General features: G+C 44.8%; 1 protein-coding gene across 12 annotated transcripts in view; it reads right to left on the bottom strand.

Annotated features, from left to right (window-relative positions):
• Positions 1–5,359: 5,359 nt before the first annotated feature.
• The window catches only part of WDFY3 (WD repeat and FYVE domain containing 3), a 242,839-nt gene continuing 230,495 nt past the window's right edge, over positions 5,360–17,703 (bottom strand). For all 12 annotated transcript variants that reach the window (XM_045571089.1, XM_045571051.1, XM_045571067.1 and 9 more), the window contains 7 exons: positions 16,393–16,572; positions 13,226–13,408; positions 12,072–12,168; positions 9,474–9,803; positions 8,769–8,880; positions 7,904–8,101; positions 5,360–5,777 (listed from right to left, as the gene is read on the bottom strand). In XM_045571089.1, the coding sequence (XP_045427045.1) occupies positions 5,654–5,777; positions 7,904–8,101; positions 8,769–8,880; positions 9,474–9,803; positions 12,072–12,168; positions 13,226–13,408; positions 16,393–16,572 (1,224 nt within the window). In that variant the 3' untranslated portion in view covers positions 5,360–5,653. The remainder of the gene's footprint in view (positions 5,778–7,903; positions 8,102–8,768; positions 8,881–9,473; positions 9,804–12,071; positions 12,169–13,225; positions 13,409–16,392; positions 16,573–17,703) is intronic.

The following is a 17,703-nucleotide window of genomic DNA, read 5'->3' as shown; positions in this document are numbered from 1 at the left end:
TGAACTGAGTCTGGAGAGCCAGGGTAGAGTGCTCTCCATGTGAAATTCTGTATGGCAGACCCCTTCCCTTAATTTGGCCACAGGGAGATTGGGGGGAGGTAGGGAGCTTAGAAATTCAGAAACAGCTACAAGGACTTGGGAAAACTATCCTTGAAGTCCACAGATGGGTTACTGCTTGATTGCTCATTTCTCTAGGAACATCTGTGCACCCTCACAAGCCCGGGGACCAGGTCTAGGTAAAAAACTGGAAAAAGGAACCCCTTAAGCCAACCTGGAAGGGACCTTATCCAATCGTGCTAACCACCCCCTCAGCTCTCAAAGTTGCAGGACTGAACACCCGGATCCACCAGCTGGGCAATCAGCATCCAGAGTGAAAGGTGAGCTCTGAGGTGAACCACTCCCTGCGGATAATCTTCAGGAAGACAGCGGACCTGGCTGACCCGACTTTGGGATTTCTGGATAGTCTTTGTTTTCATTTTTCTAGCAGTTTTATTCTACCTTTATACAAGTATAACCATAACCCTCAGATTGGTACTGGGAGAACTTCTCTGCCCTTGCTTCTCTAAACTGCTGTTACGAAGCCCCTTGGGGAATATGATGATAATACACCCCAATTTTCATTGCCCCTCCTCCCCCCACCCCCTTTCAGTAGGAAATAGCTAGAGTGGTCCGTGACCTTATCCCCAAGACCCGAGTCTTCTGTAATCCCAAAGGCTAACAAGAGGCAGGAAACGAGAAGGAAAATAGGGGACAACGCTGGGGGCTTTCAGCCTTGTTCAGGATCTAGTTAAACAGGAATCTTACAAGCCCATTCTGACTGACTTGGGTGGAACTACAAAGCCCACCCCAGGGGTCCGCCACTAAATATATATTATATATACATCTCAATATCAAACCTCCCACATTGGCAGATCAGAATCCCCGGGACTAGCAGCGCTGCATAATAAAGGCTTTCTTTCCTGATTCCCCCGAGTGCTGGCTGATCATCCTCCTGGGCCATTTGAAGAATTGCGGCCACAACAGAAGAATCGCCATCTTAGCCCCCTGCCGCGCCCTCACGGTGGCCCTGACACGTAGAACCTGGTGCACAGGGTGCTCGCAGGAGCCTCAGGAGTTCCTGGCAGGCGACAGCAGCAGCCTCGTTCTTCATTTCTATGCTGGGGCGCTCCCACCATCATGCCATCTCAGTGTGGCAGCTTGACTTGGAGCCATATCTACAAAAGTCCAAAGGGACAGTAGGTAAGAGCTTTATAGTGGGTGTGGAACATGTTGATAAAGTGGAGACAACTGATGTGACGCTGGCCTAATTCCATCGGACTGCTTCCTCTCCGAAGCTCCAAATGGGTCCCAATGAGGGGTGAGGAGGAAATCTTATTGCAGATAAGCACATGGCAGGAAAGGCACTTACTTGAATGTCTGTCCTTTAAACTGATTCCTGCAGTGCCCATCCTTGACTGCAACTCTTTTTGAAGCCATTAGAACGATGGGCAGTGTTACATCAAAGGAATGGGAACTGCCCTTGGCTTTCCCTTAATTTTATTTTTGAAAAAACACCTATTGTCTTAGAAGTTTTGGCATTCCTATACTTTCTGCCTGTAAAGTGGAATCTGTAATAAGCACAATACCTTCAAATTTGGGGCTCTGTGTTCAAGCTGAACACACACTGGGATTTTTATTAATACCTTTAGGAAGTGGAAAAAGCAAGTCACTGAAGTGCTGAGGAGGCTGTTTACAACCAAATAAGCTAGCAACAGTTAAGAACAGATCTGAGCTCCAACCTCTCAGATGGAAGTCTGTAAAGAAGACTGATGCCGGTGTGTGTGTGTGTGTGTGTGTGTGTGTGTGCACGCGCGCTTACAGAAGAGGGACAGGACACCGGAAGAGTCCTCATGTGACTTTGGAAGGGGCAGGAGATAGCTACTTCACTGTTGCTTACTTTTCCCAACATGATGGATAGGGAACAAGGAAAAAAGAGCCACAACCATGCAATGTGGAATGTGGTCTTGGGGCATAGGTCCACTCAAGTGGGAGGGTTATGTCTCCCAGAAGTCCCTTTCCTCTCCCTGCGGCTGCCCACACACATCCGGGAAGCTCAGAATGCAGAGAGGCTGGAATTTAGAGATGGATCAGACTAGCACTTGAGCCAAACTTAATAGCCAAACTTCTGCAAGCTGAGATCTCTAGCAGGTGCTCCTGAAAGATACATTTACAACTATTAAAAAACTACACAAAGTTTAGGGAACTACGAGACCTCAGTTTTTACAAAGTCTGGGGATTATTAGACCTCAGTTCTGCTTTCTTTTTCCTCCCCTAAAGAACTGGCTTAAAAACAATCCCCCCACACCCCCCCTGGATGGTGAATAGTAGGTATTTATCTGGAAAAAAAAAAAAAGTACCTGGACTATTGCATTTAATCATGTATTGTAATTGTGTTACTCTACCTTTTTGCATCAGAGACAGATATACAATGAACATTCAGTTATCACACATTGCACACTAGTAGTAATTCTTCAGGCCTGTTACATAACCACCAAACAGGTATTGAATTCTGCAATATAGTACAAAAGTCCACAATCAATCCAGTCTTAGCCAGTATCTTCAATTTACTTCTGTTGCTGTACAAATAATTGGCCATTTCTAGGGCTTACAAGTTAATAACAGGACAAAAAAATATACATTGCACTGACACAAAAAGTCAGCCGTGTTAATAGTCATGCAACAAGTAACCAAACTTGCTGAAATTAAAAATACTTTCTAAAAACAGTTGTAACAGCATAAATATTTTATACACAAGTCATTTACCAAAACAAAATGTATTTAAATGATACAAAGCCAAAATAAGTTTCTACCAACTTTATACATAAGAAAGTGCAAAATAACTTATCTAGAGTGTTTTGCTATTACCCAGACGGATGGCCGCTATGGGCAGCTATTCTCTTCCAAAGCATGACATCATAGTAGCACACCACACACGCGTTAGGACACATGGACAGATACATGGCGAGATGGGCGGATGGATGAACAACGGAACGATGGAGGTCAAGCAGGAGCCCTGTGAGGCGCTCTCAGACAGAGAATCGGACCACATGGATGTGGATGTGCAGGCTGAGAACAGAGGTTGGCGGACAAATTTACATGGAACGCAGGAAGACATTCAGAGAAACGAGTTTATGCACGTGAGTGTACTTGTATATGTGAGTGATCTGTGATTTCTGCATTGGACACAAACACACACACCAAACCCCACTGAACAGAACACTTGCCCACAGCACCAGCTGCCAGAGGAAATACTATCAACAAGAGTTTTGGTTTCCATCTTCTGGTCAAGGAAGTTGTGTCGGAAAGTTTAAAAGTGTTCATCCCATATAACTTCATATTACAAAGAGGAATAACCTTTAAGTAACTACATACACTCATTCATATATTCAAGTCTTCAAAGAACACCTCTGCCATTGGGTTGGGGGTAAACATAGTTCCTGTACACAAGGAGGACGCTTCTTTGAAAAAGTGTAGAATAACACTGCTACAACTCATCTATGGGGCCGGGCAGGGACGGAGCCCTCAATTATGCCACAGTATGATTTCCTGCAAGGGGTGAACATCCAGTATTATTCGTTAGAACTAAAGTAAGATGGGGCGGAGGGGGGGCATGGGAGGAGTAAGACACAGAAAGGAAAACAGAACACAACTCTTCTTCAAGTTAAGGTATTAATGCCAATAATCCTTTTTATTAACTGCTATATTTGAACTTTTAGAAATGGAAGTGTTTTAATCAATTCTGATATGTAATCACCAATATAGACTGTAGGCTCAAACCTGGGTAAATAAAGGTGTAAATTTAGTAAGCATAAGGCACTAAAGCAGCCTTTATATTTTCTCTTGGAGACCTAGTTATCAGGAAGAACAAATTTGTTCTTAAGCTGGTTTCAACCTGTTCGGTACAAGATTGCTGTTGTACCAATGCCTATTTTTGAACGCGTGTGCATATGTGTGCATTTTAGTGCATAAGTGTGCCTGTCACCAGGGCCTGAAGATGAAGACTCGGAAAGCCGAAGCCACTGTCCTGTGCACGGTACCTCCATGGGGTATGAAGGCCTGTCCTTCCTTCCTTGGGCCATAAAGGATTCTACATTTTTCAAATCACTGGGCTTTTAGAATTGCTCATAATATTATCACTAAATATCTGAAAATGTTAAAATCTAGATTAATTGTTTCATTTGTTTTATATATATACATATTTATGTACATAACACACATTTTTAAAAAATCCCACCACCAAAGCCATTCTTCTGTAAACTAAGCTTATCTCTTAGCCCCTACCAGCTTTAGTCTCCCTGGATCTGTGTGTTCTGTTGCCAACTAGTAGAACAAATTAAATAACTAAATATTAAAATACTGTAATTATATTCATAGCAAAAAACAAAAAAATAGACATTGATACAGTATAAATCTCACTGTTTTCAGGTAGATGGCATTAAATGGTAAAGGTTAATTATAAGCAGTTCTGACATGATCCAGTTTTACAACAAGGTTTATATGTTAATTCTGTACACCTTTTTTTTTTCCACCCTTTTTTGAAAATAAGCTATAGTAGAACTTTTAGTGTCACCAAAGACACATACTTACTATGTACTATGCAAGAGAAGTTAATTTGGGTTACATGCAATTATATTGCCATTAGTTGAGTCAGGGCTGTTTCCGCATCGCACCCATCCCCTGACCGCCTCTGAGCAATGCTAAGGTTTGCGATGACCAAATGGCAGTCCAAACAGAAGCTCCCCAGGGGCCTTGTGACATCAGACCAACACTGAGATGGTGTGAGCCCGGTGCAAGATGCTCCGCTATTCCCAGGTATCTTAGGGCTGGACTCCTTCTCTCCCTCACTGTTCCTAGGGAAGGCCCACGTTATTTTGGTTACTAGCCTAGTTTAAGTGAAGGTACTCTGGGCCAATTTGAAAAAAACCATAACAAAACCAAAAAACATTGAGCACACAGGCTGGATTTGAAAGGGGCGGGGGAAGACCACAGATAATCCCTTTGAGGATTTAAAAAAAAACATGTTTATAATTAATGGGTGAGAGATGTCAGACAAACCATAAGAAGTTCATTGAGTAAGTGGTTTAGTTTGAAGTCTCATGTTACAGGCAGTGAAGTCCTTATTTAGAAAAAAGGCATTTATACCTATTTACAATATACACAGTTACTTGCAAAGAAGTCAGATTTACAACCATTTGCTAAAAGCCTTTTTTTTTGTTTTTTTGTTATTGGTTTTTCCAAATAAGGATGAGCAGCTCTATAAAAATGATACACACACACACACACAAAAAAAAAACAACCACAAAAACAAATAAACAAAAACAAACAAACAGTGACTAAGTGAGGATTTCCCCTTGGAGACAGTGATGTTAACAGGGAGAAGCGGATATTGACAATGTTGCTCCTAAGAACCACCTCCTATTCTTCTTGTGCTGGTCACCAGAACAGTGTCTGTCCCGTTACCGTATTTTTCACCCGTTTATCCAATGATCCCTTTGAATTCAGTACTCCGAGCATGGTGTGAGCGATGTGTAAACGGAGACGATCTGATGCCTTTCCGAGTGGGGCGGGGAGCCGGGAGGGTCTACAGCCGTGGTCTCCAGTCAGCTTGGAATCTTCAACAGTTCCGAGGCCCATCTTCTGAACCCCTCTCATGCTGTAAGTTGTAGTAACAGTTCTGACAAACTCGCACTGGGGATGAGATTTTCAAGCGTTTGATTTCTGATTGAAACCGACTGCACCTGAAGGAAAGGCAAAATCCAGTAATTATATTTCCTCTCCATGTTTGATCACTGGGCTGAGAAACACTCATGTGAAAATCAGAAGGAAATCTTGCGGCATAATGCCAAAAACCACATAATGCCAGGTGAATGCCAAAGACTGGTTTGTGTCATGTGCTTGACAAGGGACCAAAAGAAATGCTGTATTGTTTGTCAGTCTATGAAGAAAAGAAATATTAAATCAAAGTGAGCTATTTATTTGACTGAGGAGAATTACAAAGAACTAAGATTCTCCTACAGGATGAAGCCAAGGGGTCTGGGCAGCTGTGTGGCCACTCTTCCTGGGCAGGACCGCTCCCCATGCCCTGTGAACTCAGAAGTATGCCAATATCTTTACCTGGAGCTTGGCTTTTTCTCTTGGCAGACCTACTAACCTTTTTAAAAGACACTTTGGCCCTGCCCGGTGTGGCTCAGTTGGTTGAACATGGTGATGTTCAACCATGCACTAAAAGATCACTGTTCAATAGTGATCTGGATAGTCAGGGCATATGCCAGGATTGTGAGCTTGATCTCCAGTAGGGGGCATGCAGAAGGCAGCCAATTGATGTTTCTTCTTCCCTCCCCCTATTCTTCTCTTTAAAATCAATACAAACATATATTTTTTGGTCATTATCAAGTTCCTTTGGGCATTTAAACACTTGGTTTGATCCACGCCTTATTTGTTTTTTTAAATAAATAGTTTGGCTTTTATGTTTGGTGCAACTGTTTTCATTTTCTGTTTATTTTGATAGAATTCCCTAAAGAAGATTATACTTAGGAAATGTTCAAGTTCTTTTAAAAGTATTCCTGTTCCTGGAATAAAGCAGTGCATGACCTTGGACATGGCATTTACTCATTTCAAGCTTGGCTTCTCACAATATTAAAGCACGAATTCTATTTCCTCTATTAATCTATCAGTACAATGTCCAGGGAATAAATGGGCTTAAAGTAGTTTTAAAGGGGTTTAAAGCAGTTACTGGACTCTGAGAAGAACCTCAGGAGTGCTGACAAGCTCTCTCAGCGACCGAAGGGCATGGACTTCAGGGCGGGCCACACCCTCCGGCACAGCTCTGCCTTCTGCGCCTGCTCTGTCATCATCAATCACTATTTGGTCAGTTTTTCACATAAGGTCTCCATCCAACAGTTGATAGCAATAGATACTTTAAATAATTACTTACATTTAAACAATATTTTGAAAATTAAACTACAAAGAACAGATGTGTGCCAGTGTACACGCAGGGGTGTTCACTGTTACTGGGTTTTACAGAGTGGGCTCCTCAGAATACAGAGCCACAGTCCAGAACCCTCTCCCAGCCTCCTGGGAAGTCCCAAAAGGAATGGCTGAAATGACATTTGGGCACCTCATCTCGAATCAGACTTCCCCAAAGAAAAGCTTAAATACATTAAGGTGAAAAAAATAAAAATCAACAATTACAAATGCCTTCTGTTGAATATCTATACAGCCAGACTCTGCACATGACAGTTTATAAACCTCATACAATGATTTCATTTAATCCTCTCAACACCTCTTATGAAGTAAGGGGTGACCATCCACATTTTACAAATGAAGCCACTGAAGCTCAGAGGGTAACTCGCCTGGGATGACACATGACAGCAGTCCTGTGAGCGTTTGGTCAGTACAACCAAAAGACCACGCCTCTTCCGGTAACCAGCACCCACAAAAGTCTCAATAACTGGCTCAAAAACAATGATACAATTCGTGTTCTCTGTGAAAGTATCTCTGTAGCCAGCTACAGAAGGTGCTATATTTAAGTAAAACTGCAAATCCACAAAGCATAACATGGTACTGTTTTGGAGACAATATGGAGAAGAGGAAAAAATTGGTGAGGGTGAAAAGAAGACTTAAATGTTTTATATAGAAATACAGTGAAATATTAACAACTTCCCATTCTGAGTCCTGGGTGACCCGGTATGACAGAAATATCTCACAACTGTAACAATAAAGAACAGAAAGAAAGTGAAGTCAGGGTTAGACTGACAGCACACGGCAGTGAGGCCCAGGAGCAATCAGAATGTATGCGCTGAGCATAATGGACATTATGAGAACATAACCCCCAGGAATTCAAAAAGGGTGCATCGCATCTTACTTTTGGCAGAAGAGCTGGCCGCAGTTCCTGCAATGGTGCCGTCTTTCTGTGAGAGAAAACCGCACCGAGCAGCCCGAGCAGCTGTCCCCGCCTTCATCCTTCACCCAGTGGTCGGCAGCAGAGCGGCCAGGCTGGTCACTCACAGACCAGCTGAACACCCGGCCTCGACTGTCACCCACCAGGATCCTACTGTGATCCCTGCAGGAGACACAGCACAGAGCCCCTCAGGGACGGCTCCAGCACAGCCACGTGGCTGAAGGTCTTTCTGTTACTCTGCGGCTCTCTGGTTTTCGGGGGGCGGGGGGGGGTGGGGGGTGGGGAAGGAGTGTGGTGGTGGGGGTGTGTGTTGGGGTTGGGGTCGTGTGTAGGAAGATACAAAAAGAGAACTGGGCCGAAACCGGTTTGGCTCAATGGATAGAGCGTTGGCCTGCAGACTGAAAGGTCTCAGGTTCAATTCTGGTCAAGGGCATGTACCTTGGGTGCGGGCACATCCCTAGTAGGGGATGTGCAAGAGGCAACAAATAGATGATTCTCTCTCATCGATGTTTCTAACTCTCTATCCCTCTCTCTTCCTCTCTGTAAAAAATCAATAAAATCTATTAAAAAAAAAAAAAACCACAAAAAACTGGGCCTGAATTTATACTTCCATCATAACTCTCTTTGGATCAAATCTTGCTGTATCTTGGAAGTACAGAGAAGGCAAAGCTGTTTTTTGTTTGTTTAATTCAGCAATCAAATCTACAAACTTCTGATTTGTCTTTTTGAGCCATAGTATGAACTGAAATCTGTTTTCCCTGAAGACTGTGGGCCCCGGCTCCGCAGCGGACTCAGCTGGACGAGCAGCTGGAAAGGGCCCGACACTCACTTGGAGACGCCCAGGGCCGTGATCTCTGCGGGGTGCGCGTTGTCCTTCCGATCAAAGGCCGTGTGCATCGTCAGCTTACTCCTGAACACCAGCTGCCGCTCCCACCGGTACCCTGCAGCGGAACACAGGACAGACTGAAGCGAGGGAGCCAACGTGTGCTAGGTGTACCCTAACATGGTGCCCTCAAAAGATAGGGTGCTGCAACGTACAGTTACAGCAGCTTTTCCAGCTCTCAGCATCTGCTGCCTCAGCTGAAGGTAGAGCAATCTAGCTTAACACCGACCCTGGGCCAGGTTGGAGAACGCCTCATTTACAAAGACGAATACAGAGAAGGGGAAATTTTCCATGCAAGAAGATAACTTCTCCAACTGAGGATGTTGCCTCTATCTCAGTCAAAGCAAAGTTACCTGTGAATACAGTTTTATTTATCTGTAACCAATAATTTGCCTATTCAAAAACTCTCATGATTTGTGAATGAATGAGGTTTTTGTTTTGAACTTTTCTTTCAAAAATGCCAAACATACTGTAACACCATTTGGGATATAATCTCTACATCCACTTTCCATAAGAAGACATTTCAGAGGCCTCTGTGGGTGGCCCAGGTCATAGGGACAGGGCTCAGATGCAGCCAGACCCCGTTGCCCTATCCACTAGCACGCAGACCACCCACAAAGAGCCCGACACAGACCCCTGACTTCCAATTACCAGGTTTCAATCTGCTGTAATTCCGAACTTCCATGGGAGTGGGGTGAGGGTGAGGGTGGTTAAGGGGACCTTGCAAGTGGACTCGGGTCTGGCCCTCTGAATAGTTCACAAATATGAAGCCATCTTTCTCATCCAGACTGAGCTGGTCAGACCAGCGCCTGGAGTCATCGGAGCCGCTGTCGGTGCACCAGGCGGCCGTGGCTCTGCAGGAGGCTGCCCGGGGCCTGAGGCTGGTGCTGGGGGGCTGGCTGGGCACATCCTTGGGATCCTGGCTGACGGTCTGCTCATCAGCATCTGAGTCGCTACTGTCCTCATCCTGGGCTTCCTGTCCTGTCATAGGGAGGATTAGAAAACACATGTATGTTAGAGTTAGACCCAGCTGTGTCCTACTGGTGGTCATTCCTCTATCAGCTGAGACACAGTAGACATAGTATTTTAACATAATAAAAAATTGCCAGAATTTCCAACTGGATTACATACAGGAAAAAACCCCTGGCAGAATTTCTGAGTTTTCAGAACGCTTTGGCCAAAACATTCATTCTCTCACAATCTGGCCAAAGCCTTTGTGAATTTCTCACTATCTGCCTCACACTCTCTAATGGTTTCATCCACACAGCCTGGCTCCTTGTGGCTTATTATGCACATGCCATTGGCTCGACCTAGAGCCATCTTCCCAATCTGTGTGTTTCCATGTATTATATATATATATATATTATTTTTTTTTCAAGGCATGGCTTACACACTTTGTTCTCTGAAATTTACCTGGTTCCTGTAGCAGAAAGTAATTCTCTCTCCAGTGGACTCCTTGTTACCTTTGGACAGTCTTTCTATAGGACAGTGGTCAGCTCAACAGGAGGGGCCCAAACATAGTGCCTTCCACATGCAGTCAACATAAATGACCACACAGACGAATTATTGAAGCAAGCTTTCATTTAGTAAGCTTTTTGGTTCTTTTCCATTTCCATTTCCTCACCTCAACTTCCTAGCAATAAAGTCTACTGGAGGGAAAATTTACAAAAAACCAGCATATGTAACTGGAAAAGAGGAGTGAAAGCAGGAATAAGTATGCAAGCACTAACTCATTACACATACATATTTTTTAGCAAGACAAATACTTCATTGGCCTCCCTCTGCTCTTAACAGCAGTAGTCTAGCTGGCTAATTTAAGTGGATTTTTTTTCACCCTAATGGCTTGGGATTATGAACTTTCAGGTCTCCAAACAAGCAGTCTTGGAAACAGCTTTGATTTCCAGGGAACCACTGTCTTGTCTTCACTTTCACCCAGGAAACTACCCTCAACTCCCAACTTCTGCACCGTCCAAAGTCAACCCATCCCATGGGCTGCTCTCCACTCTCTGCCAAACCCTGTCTACACCATGTCTCTCCTCCTGAGTTTGACCCCTTCCTCCATTCCACTATCCCATCTCATCTTCCACTGTTCTTCACTGAAAAGTGTTATTAAAGGGAATGTGACCACTTCTCACTGGACTTAATCCAATATCTGACACAAAACTGAACTCTTATGTCCCAGACACTCAGATGGCCTTTTCAGTGGAGCCGCAGTTGACTATGTAGAAATTTACATGCATTAAATTAATACAAGCATTAAACAGCCCTGTCCCTCAGATCATTCATTTTCTGGCAAACAAAGTAAAAACTAATTTCAACTTACAAAGAGAAGTGATTTGGGCCTTTCTGATAACAAGCCTTTTTCCTTAGTAACTCCCTCATGTTGTCAAACTCACACTGAACTCCCAGTGCCCAAAAAATTAACCACAGAAAAACAGTCAAAAGGTCAAACCTGAAACACTTTCTGGGAAGACTCTTGCAAAAATTGTTCTAAATAAAAGGGGGGTGAGTTCTCTGGACATGAGCGACCCAACCCAGATCTCAGCTTGGTTTTACAGCCAGTCATTCTGCATAGCGGGGGTGGGGGACGTCCGGCCTGCAGGGCATGAAAGGCCCACAGAATCCCAAGCATTAGGGGTGAATTGGTTAAACGTGTGACTAGATATAGCAGGCTATGGTGATTTTGTATGGCCCAAGAATGATGTTATAAATACCCACATGGAGCTTGGCAGAAAAGGGTTCCCCACCCCTGCTACATAGGAATCAGCTATCTCTATAGTTCACTGGAAAACGTTAAAGTGCTTCACAGATAACAGACGACAGGCTTCTGTCTGAACAAATACCCTTCCTGTGCAGGCCCAGGGCAGGGACACTGCTCGCCTCTGTTCAGTTTACAAACCCTATGCCACCCTGACATTCCTACTGAGCCCGCCAAGTGTCGGGCGGAACGGACATGGGTTGAGGTGCGGGTCGTCTTACTTGTCCAGTTCCTCGACCTCTAGGTCCTCCTTCGTAGCTTAGAACGGGAAGCCCAAGCCTGTGGTGCTCAAAGAACCTGGTAACTTTTTACACCGGGAGGCGGAGCCATCTCCAAGGCCCTCACCACTGAGCGCTGCCCAGGGAGCCAGAGGAAGCCCAGCGTGCGCCCGGCCCACTCAGGCTCTGGTCTATGCTGTTTGATGACGTTTATACACAACAACTTCAAAAAACAGGAAAACGCTTACATAACGTTTTAGGAAACATAAGTACCTATTTGTGCTTCTGGACAGTCTTCCTGCATTTCCAGGGCTTCTGTGGGCTCTGGAGCTGGTGTTTCAGGAACTTGCAAAAACTCCATCCTCCAAAACTGAATTCAAACAACATGCATGTTACTGGGTGAAGACGGGGCCTCGGGGTTAAACAGGTAACCTAATTTCTGTTACTGCGTATAACTAAATTTCCCTGTATTTTAAAGAATGTGGCAGAGGACTAACCTCACATACACAATGCTTCCCATGCTGGGTTTGAGGAGGTCCTAAAGGGTGTTTCATGGTGGAGGAAAAGGACTGTGGTCAGTAAAGTTTGAGAAACATGGTTCAACTAAGTACTGTTTTGTTTCCTAAACTAGTAAAAATATCGGAGAGCTTTGCATACACTAATACATACACTGGATCTCTAAGAAGGCATTCTGCAAGAGCGGTCCCCTCACGTATTCGGCACCGGAGCTTGGCACAATGCCTCATGCCCCCAGACAGAGCTGCTGCCTAAGGTGCAGGGTGTGGCAGGTGAGTGGCTGACTGCAGCCTCATTGTGGCAGGCTCAGCCGACTGTGACTAACAGGGCAGCAATCAGCTGTCCTATGCTTTCACAGCATGCAATTAAAGAAAAGAAGCACAAAGACAAATCTCCCAAGAGAAAAAAAACAATATTTAGAACAGACCCCACAAAGGAAAACACTGTGGATCCCATTTTCTGTAGAGGCCCAACAGAGACAGCTAAGAGAAGGTGGACTACCTCAGAATCAGGGGATCATGCAGGACTGCAGGCACAGAGTGGGTGACCTCGGGCCTCGGATTCTCTGTAGCACAGAGACAGTCCCTGTCTTCCCTAAGAAGTCATTCGTAGACTCAACAGCCAGTACTGGCAGTTTGTACGTGTACCAACGCAAGGTGCCATGGAAACCATGCTTAACGGCCTAGGTGTGTCACATGGTCAGGTGGTTAGAAGCACCGCCTCCTTGATGGGAAGAGCAGCATCACTGACGTGCCCATGTCTGAGACAGTGGCTCAGGCCTGTCTGAGTCGGAGTGAGAGCCTCCAGACCACATCACAACCTGTGCAGGTGCCCTTCCGTGACGGCTCTCCACGGTTGCAGCTGCATGAGGGCAGTGGGCGTCTGACACGCTTTTCTCACGGCTGACTTACCCGGACCACCCCATCCGAGTGTCCTGTGACTATGACATTCTGGGTGTCCCACTCGTTCATCTCAGACACGCAGCAGCAGACGATCTGCTGGCTCCTCCCCGTGAAGGTGTTCACACTCACGACGGGGTTCCCGTTGATGCTCCACACGTGGATGTAGGTGCCCGCACAGGACACAATGTCCCCCTGGAAGGCAAGGAGACTCTCAAGTACGGCATACTGGTTCCAGAAGCAAATGAAATCCCTGGCCAAACTCTCAAAACCCCTTTCAGTCCTGTGACCAGTGACTGGGTAATTTCTGAGGAAACCTGGAATTCAGTGCTGGCTGACTTAAAAAAATACTCCACACAGAGGCCTTTTTAAGAATTCAAGGCTAAGTGGCTGCAGCCAAGGGGACCTCATGGAAAGTACAGGAGGACTTCTGCGCCGTCTGTGCCCAGCATGGTGCTGAGTTAGGCTTTGCTCCATGCCAAAGCCATCTGAGAGGTGAACAACCCCTCTCCCTCCCATTGTTTACAAAACCGATTCACTCCTTTTTTTTAGGGGCGAGAACCCACCCCCACTTAATCTTACAAAGTGCGTCCAATGAGAACCACAGGGTCAAAGGAAAACTCTGCAGCCTGGATACAACTGCCTCTCTCTTCAAGAAAGGAAAAGATGACATCTTGGTAACAGTGTAATACACTATTTAAAAATTTGTATTCACAGTAGGGTGGGGGAATGAGAAAAAGAAGAGATGAAAACTGGTATATAAGTACTAGGCAAATGAAATAAACCCTGCCTGCTAATGCTGATAATTTAGGTTTCATGAGCTCTGAAGACAAAAAAGTCTTCCCCTCAAATTTTACCAGGCTGGGGTCCACCCAACGTGATGAGAAGACAGCTCACGACTGCTCAGGGAATTAAGCATCTTCCCGAAGCATCTCTTGCTTCCATTACTAGTTACTGGGGTGGACCTTCAGACGGTCCATCGCGAGCTGTGCGTTTAGCCAGTACCAGCCCTGCTTTAGAGAGGACGAAGGAAGTGTGAAAGCTGAAGGGCCTGCTTACGGTCACAGAGTGAAGATGTGAACCCAGTTCTCTGGCCCTGAAGCCTGGACACCACACCACACTGGCTCTCTTCCCTGGCAGCCTGACTGTCACGATGCTCAGACTGAGTTTAGAACCTACTACTATTCTTCCTGCTCCCCCACCAAAATGGCAAAAACCCAAATAAAAAGGATTCTCAGCAAAGCACTGCTGTCTGCCTCTGTATCGGCCACTGAATACCAAATCGTCTGACAACGAAAGCCAGCCTCTCCTTCCTGTACTGAGCAAGGCTTTGTCGATGACCCCAGGGCACCTCCATCAGAGAGCATTAGACCAGCCCCGTGGTTATGGGGTGAACATAAGACGAGGGACCGAAAGGCAGCAGCAAGGCAGCATAGGCCCAAAATGTAGACTGAAGTAAAGCAGACTTAAACTGGTGCAAAAATATAATACTAATAGAAATCTTTTAAATGAGATTTTTCCCCTATGAATTATTAAGAGGTTCTAAAAGCATCTCACAAGAATAAAACCAAACACTTTCCACAGTGTTTGCAGCAACTATTGCAATCCAGTGGGTATATATTGCAATCCAATGGCTCAAATAACTACTGACTATAAGCAAAATTCTCAGTATTTAAGTCACGAACCCCAAAGCAAGTTGCTCGGAACAGTGCTTGGCTCAGAGCAGCGCTGCTGGCCCAGAGTTCTGGTGCACTGGCACATCAGTAAAACTTAGGCATAGATGTTTGCAGGACCAGCCCTAGGTGCTCTTCTGCAAATATCTTAAACCTTTCCAATACACCAAAACACAAATTTAACTCTTACCCCTGCACACACCCCACCCACTGCCAACCCTGGTTACTCTTGCTCCATTCTATTGTAAGTTCCATTCACCAGAACTGAATTTGTATCTTTTTCCTTTTCCTTTGAATGACTACAAGATATGCGACTAAAAGCATCATACTTAGTATCTTCTGGTAGAAACTAAAGATGCAGCCCTCAGAAGGAAAGCTGTCTGCGCAGGCAGGCGATGGTATGATGTGGCTAGGGCTCTGTCACACAGGATGACTCTATGGGGAGAGGTGGGAATGGGCAGATGCGGCTAAGAAGGGAGGAGGCTTGGGAGCTCTGGTTGCTTTGCAAGACTGTAGTGCACATGTGTCAAACACAAGGCCCGCGGGCCAAATCCGTCCCGCCAGGCCTTGCAATGTGGCCCGCACCGCGCTGTCATCACTGCACTCCACTGCGTTTCCATCACAATGACAGTTTATGACTGTTCAGTAAACCATTCGGCCCGCGATTTAGGCTGGATTTTAGATTTTGGCCCCTTCTCTGATTTGAGTTCGACACCCCTACTGTAGTGCATGCGTGGGCATACGGATGTGGTAACCTGTCCCTTGGACACAGAGACCTCGGCCTTTGTAAACTTACCTCTAACTCCCCTACTTATCAACGCACCTTAGTGACTACCCTCTCCTTTCCCCACTTAGGCAGACCTGGTCTGCATCAGGGCTCCCAGGCCATTGCATTTATTTATCCCAACTCATTTCATTTGTCCTTGGAAATAATATCCTTGGAAAACTTTGAAATCTGTTTTAAGAATCTATAGTAATAAAAGCATAATATGCCAATTAGACCAGATGACCTTCCGGATGAAGTTGGGGCTGCGAGGGAAGCCGGTGCTGGCAGCCAGGGGAAGGAAGGCCTACTCTTGCACGAATTTTGTGCATCAGGCCACTAGTAGTTCTGTAACAATGTTTGTTTGTTTTTGGTTTAAGTACCCAAATGTTATTTTTTTCCACTTTACATAATAAATAATTTGAATATATTTCATAAAAATTTCAACACAATTGTAACATTCTCAACAAATTCTACATTTTCCTTGTTTTTAAAGACCACCTATTCTAGAATGTTTTGTTTTGAATCAAGTCTTGCTCTTTAAAGTATGCAGTACTGAATGAATTTTAAGACAGAACTGCTAAAGTACAAACTTTAACATCCATTTGCTTTTACAAACAACACATAAATCAAGAAAATGAGTCCTTAACAACCAAGAGAACAGTCAGAGTCATCTTTTATTTATGTTGGCTAGACTTGCTTGTTTTCATAAACATAAACCGAGAGGACAATTTACTACTTACTGTTAATTCATTGATACAAAGAGCAGAAACCGGAGCTCGGTGGCCTCGGAGCTGGGTTAGGAATGACAGTTTGTTCAGATCCCAGATGATGCAGGTTCGGTCACGGGACCCGCTGACGATGATATGATAGGCAAATGAAGCTGTGGCACACGTGACGGTGTCGGTGTGGCCAAGCAAGGCCTACAAAGGAGAACAGAAAGCCCAGGCTGATCACTGGGACTGTGCAGCTGAGGGGACGGCAGACCCTAGAAGCACCAGGAAATGGCAGCACATGTGCTGGGATGAACACTGGGCGCAACGTCTAGAAAAGTCTTCATTCTGCTCCTGCCGACTGTCCTCGCCTTGTCCCATTGGTAGGGCAGGGAGCAACCTGAAGGGCTTTGGAGGCTGCAGTCTCTGTTTTTATATTACTTCTTTCCTGGACTTGGGTCAGTACCTTGGAAGGGAGAATGGTACTACAGCCCAATATGGTTTCTATCTACCATTTCTATGTGGAGATGTACTGATTATGGCCCCAGAATACAGAATTTCAGCTCTGAATCTATTCTTCCATGCCATCAATTCCTGTTAAGTTCATTGTAAGGAATTACAATTGCATTAATTAAAAAAAAATGTACAAACTGTGAGAATTGCATGGTTGTGGCACATGGTCACAAAAGATTAAGTGAAAATGTGGCTTTTGTGTGCTTGTTGAGTTGTCACTAAACAGGAGACACAGACATCTGTGCCCCACAGGGACTCCTTTTGCAAACTGGATACAGAGCAGAAACTTCTCTTTCTTGCTGGAACAGGAAGAGAAGCAGGACCCATGGAAATGGCAATACAGGCAAGTAATTATTTTGAAGAAAATACAGTTAGGAGTTCCTACCAGAAATCTGAGTTTACTATTTAAGTAATGAAATGGCTTAAAATTTTGGTCATGTAGACATCTTTATTATATTCTTATTAAACCACAGGAGGCTGTTTTAAATAGGAAGCACTTTTTACTGAGGGTTGCTGGCTTACTAGTTCCAAAGCCCACTTTCTAAATGGGAAAAATTGTAAGCAGGCATCTGGAGCAGCAAACTACACTGTCAACCTGTCTGTCTTCTTATGTCAGGATTGCACCCCTTACATGGCTTACCTTCAGACTCGGCAGCCAAGGAAGTTCTGGCCATATAGATGGTTGTTGGAATATAAGTATAAGGGGTTCAATTCTTTCCACAGGTATTTTGTTTGAGTTTGGCTTTAAAATAAGCTTTGGAGCCACAGAGAACTTTATATCCTGGCTTTACCACTGGGAGTGACTTGACTATGTGTCTCTAAGCCGTG

The sequence above is a fragment of the Pipistrellus kuhlii genome, unplaced genomic scaffold, assembly GCF_014108245.1.
Source record: "Pipistrellus kuhlii isolate mPipKuh1 unplaced genomic scaffold, mPipKuh1.p scaffold_m20_p_1, whole genome shotgun sequence".
Lineage (NCBI taxonomy): Eukaryota > Metazoa > Chordata > Mammalia > Chiroptera > Vespertilionidae > Pipistrellus > Pipistrellus kuhlii.
Note: the sequence above shows the minus strand (reverse complement) of the source record. Positions and strands in the feature narration are given on the sequence as shown.